This window comes from Gekko japonicus, unplaced genomic scaffold (assembly GCF_001447785.1).
Source record: "Gekko japonicus isolate JY-2015 unplaced genomic scaffold, Gekko_japonicus_V1.1 scaffold802, whole genome shotgun sequence".
Classification (NCBI taxonomy): domain Eukaryota; kingdom Metazoa; phylum Chordata; class Lepidosauria; order Squamata; family Gekkonidae; genus Gekko; species Gekko japonicus.
Window position 1 is genome coordinate 730,154 of NW_015175994.1, and position 3,396 is coordinate 733,549.

The 3,396-nt window shown below is 40.5% G+C and overlaps 1 protein-coding gene across 1 annotated transcript in view; it reads right to left on the reverse strand.

Annotated features, from left to right (window-relative positions):
• Positions 1 to 3,396, reverse strand: part of NOL4 (nucleolar protein 4) — a 46,934-nt gene that overhangs the window by 11,553 nt on the left and 31,985 nt on the right. The window contains exon 5 of the mRNA XM_015426395.1: positions 858 to 1,038. Coding sequence (XP_015281881.1) covers positions 858 to 1,038 — 181 coding nt within the window. The remainder of the gene's footprint in view (positions 1 to 857; positions 1,039 to 3,396) is intronic.

Below are 3,396 nucleotides of genomic sequence, written 5' to 3' on the forward strand. Positions count from 1 at the left end.
CAGGAATGGCAAACGAACTTACTTTACTCTTACAGGCACTGCTGATTTAATGTGATTTTATAAGTTTATTTTATTTATAGATTTGTAATTTTACACATCACTTTTAGTATCTAGTTTGGATGGAAAGAATTAAAAAAAATACAACAACATGCCAATTAAATAAAACCCAGACAGGGTTTTTTAAAAAATTGCCATTCATTTTTTTTAAAAGTCCATTTTGTGTGGTCTCCTTTACATAGACAAAAAGCTTCTAACAAGATGCAAAATGTGATTATGTTGTACTTATTTTTAATTGCTGTGGTGACTTCATATTGACCAAAGAGATTATATAGATAGGTGCTATTGCCAGCCAAGACCATATTTTTATGAAGTCTTTTGTGTGGTATAAATGGTGAGATTATGCAGAGAAACAGTTTAGATTGTATTTTATTCAGGTATAGAACTCCCTCCTTCTGGAGCTCTGAAAGAAGCAATCCAACTCTGAAAACATTGCAAGATTTAAAACAAAAATTTGGAAAGGTTCAGTGGACATAATTTAGCATGAGTTCTTTTAGGGATATTCTTATTCTAAAGATATTCTTTATGCTTAATATAAGAATGAGCATTCTCTTTAATATATCAGATAGGTGGTATTGTTATTGTTGTACACATACCAACTAAAAAAAATAACCTAAGTAATCTGAACCCATTAGGAGTGTAGAAGTAAAGAAGTCATTAATGTAAGCCCACGGATATTGAATACTTTGGAAGATCTATAATCTTTAGTAAAAATAGGCAGCAATTTTCATCTTAAATACTGCTGGGGTGGGGGAATCATGCATGCAAATATAAATGCAGAAATCTGTAAAAATACTTACCACTGTTAGAAGCATCACTGAGATTTAGCAAACCTCCTCCTAACCCTCTGTAACTATGGTAACTGTAGGTCCCGTTTCCATTTATGTACAACACCTCCTGTGTGCTGGAAACAGCTGATGTTGAATAAGTGACCTGGGTTGGTTCCTGTTTATATGGTTTGTCAGCTGGAGCAGTCTCATCCTGCAAGAACAGTGGTTCAATATACAGTGTCAAATCACTGCTGCATTTTCCCCCCTTGAATGAAGAGGACATTGCATTATTTAATAGACTTAACCTATAATACTTTCACAACAGGTTAATGTGAAACAAGCACATACAAGTTTTGAATTGACACTTTATTTGCCAGAAAGAAACCAAGAGATCATTGTGGGTTATCCTGAAAACGGCAATGTTGTTTATGGGTGTTCCATTGGTAGCTACTATACCATCCAACTTATCCATACCCACAGCCTTAAAACATCCTTTGTGTCAAGGAAACCTAAAACTAGAAGGACACAGAGAAATTATTACACTGCCATTTGAACTAATTTTCTTTTGTCAGTCAGTCAGGCATTTATTACGGCAACAAGCCATAGAACACACATGCTTAAACTGATTTTCTTGCTGCAAGAATAAATTGAGATTTTTCTTGTCAAGCAATGGTTAAAATACATAGGCAGATTCTTTAGAGAGATCAGCACCAAGGATGCTAGGAGGGGATAACAAATAATGAAGGAAAATGAACAATAAATCATGGACCTGAAAGTCATCTCACTCACACTCCTGCCACGAGACATGATTCTGCACATAACAACCAACCTATACTTTACTAGCTCCCATATAGATAGATCCCCTACAGGCTGACATAAAGAGAAAGTGGGAGAGAATATGACATTCTCTTGTTAAAAGCACCTGAATATTTTTTTTTTATCCATATACAGTTTTTTTTCATATCTGTATAGTGGTGAGGAAATATTGGCTCCCCAGACCAGGAGGTTTGATTAAAATGATCATTCACCCTTAGGATAAACGTGTTGATGAGCATTCGTGTACTCCTGTGGTGTCTGATGAAGCACTGTTTCTTCCTTTTCGAACAAATGCATGCACAGAAACTTGCATTTCCATAACCCTCAAAGCCTGGCCATGCCTGGTAATGTTAGGCACATACATTATATTCCCTGCAATATTAGCTACCTGCCATTAACTGGACCACTGCATCTCAAATTATTGCATTTCTTCTGAGATCTCTACATTCCAAGTTTGCCACCACTGCTCTTGTAAATAATTTTGCAAAGTTGATCCCTGTTCTTTGAGTGGAAAAATATAACCAGTCGAATACTTCTTTAAAAGTAAGGAAATACAATTCTTACAACAGTGGACATGGCCACTTTTCCATTGTGATGAAGGAATAATCAGCAGGGGGGAAGTTTGGGACAATTTATAACAGTTATAGAACATGGAGCAGAGCTAGAGTCATCAACTTTCAGGTGGGGCCTGGAGTTCTCCTGGAATTACAAATAATCTCCAAAGTCAGTTTTCCCTGGAAGAAATGGCAGCTTCAGAGGGCTGATTCTATGACACCACATCCCTGATGAGCTCTTTTCTCTCTCAACTCCATCCTCCCCAGGAACTGGCCTCGTATCTCCAGGAATTTTCCAAGCTGGAGCTGACATACTTAAGCAGAGGAGAAAACTCACCACACTACACCACACTACCGTACCCTACCCTACCCTACCCTACCCTATGCTACGCTATGGCAGATTTCACATCTGGCTAGTAGTTTACTCTATTGAGTATAATGATTATTCTGCACAATTCTCCATTTTGAAGTTTGGGACTGGTTTGACTTCCTGGAAGGAAAACATTATTTCCACTTAACTTTGTTTCCTGAGGTAAAACTAACTAGGTAACATATGAGGTTTTAGGTGCTTTATAAATAACTAGCAGTAAAGCCCGTTGTGAAAGCAATACAACGAGATCTAGAAAGATGTGATTTGTAACAAATGCATAGGCTGGAAGGAGGTAAAGTACCTCCTGGAGATTTGGGGGGTGGATTCCCGGCCCGGGGGTGGGGGGGGGGGGGGGGGAGGGAAGCCGGCGACCGGAGGCTTCTGCCTCCTGTCTCCGGTCCAGGAGTAGGGGGGGTGGAAATGGACCCGGCGGCCGGAGGCTTGCACCTCCAGTCACCGGCCCTGGAGAGGGTGGGCTTGGGTGTGGGGAAACGGACCCGGCGGCCGGATGTTGGCCCTGGAGTGGGTGGGGGTGGGAGGGAAAACGGGCCCTGCGGCCGGAGGCCTCTGCCTCCTCAAATCTCCAGGAATTTCCATACCTAAAGCTGGCAACTTTATCTCCTCCCCTCTCAGCAGCCTCTTTGTAGGCAAAATTCTGTCTTTCTCATTAGCGGGGAGCAAAGCAGCTTACTTCATTCTCTTATCCTCAAATCTCCAGGAATTTCCATACCTAAAGCTGGCAACTTTATCTCCTCCCCTCTCAGCAGCCTCTTTGTAGGCAAAATTCTGTCTTTCTCATTAGCGGGGAGCAAAGCAGCTTACTTCATTC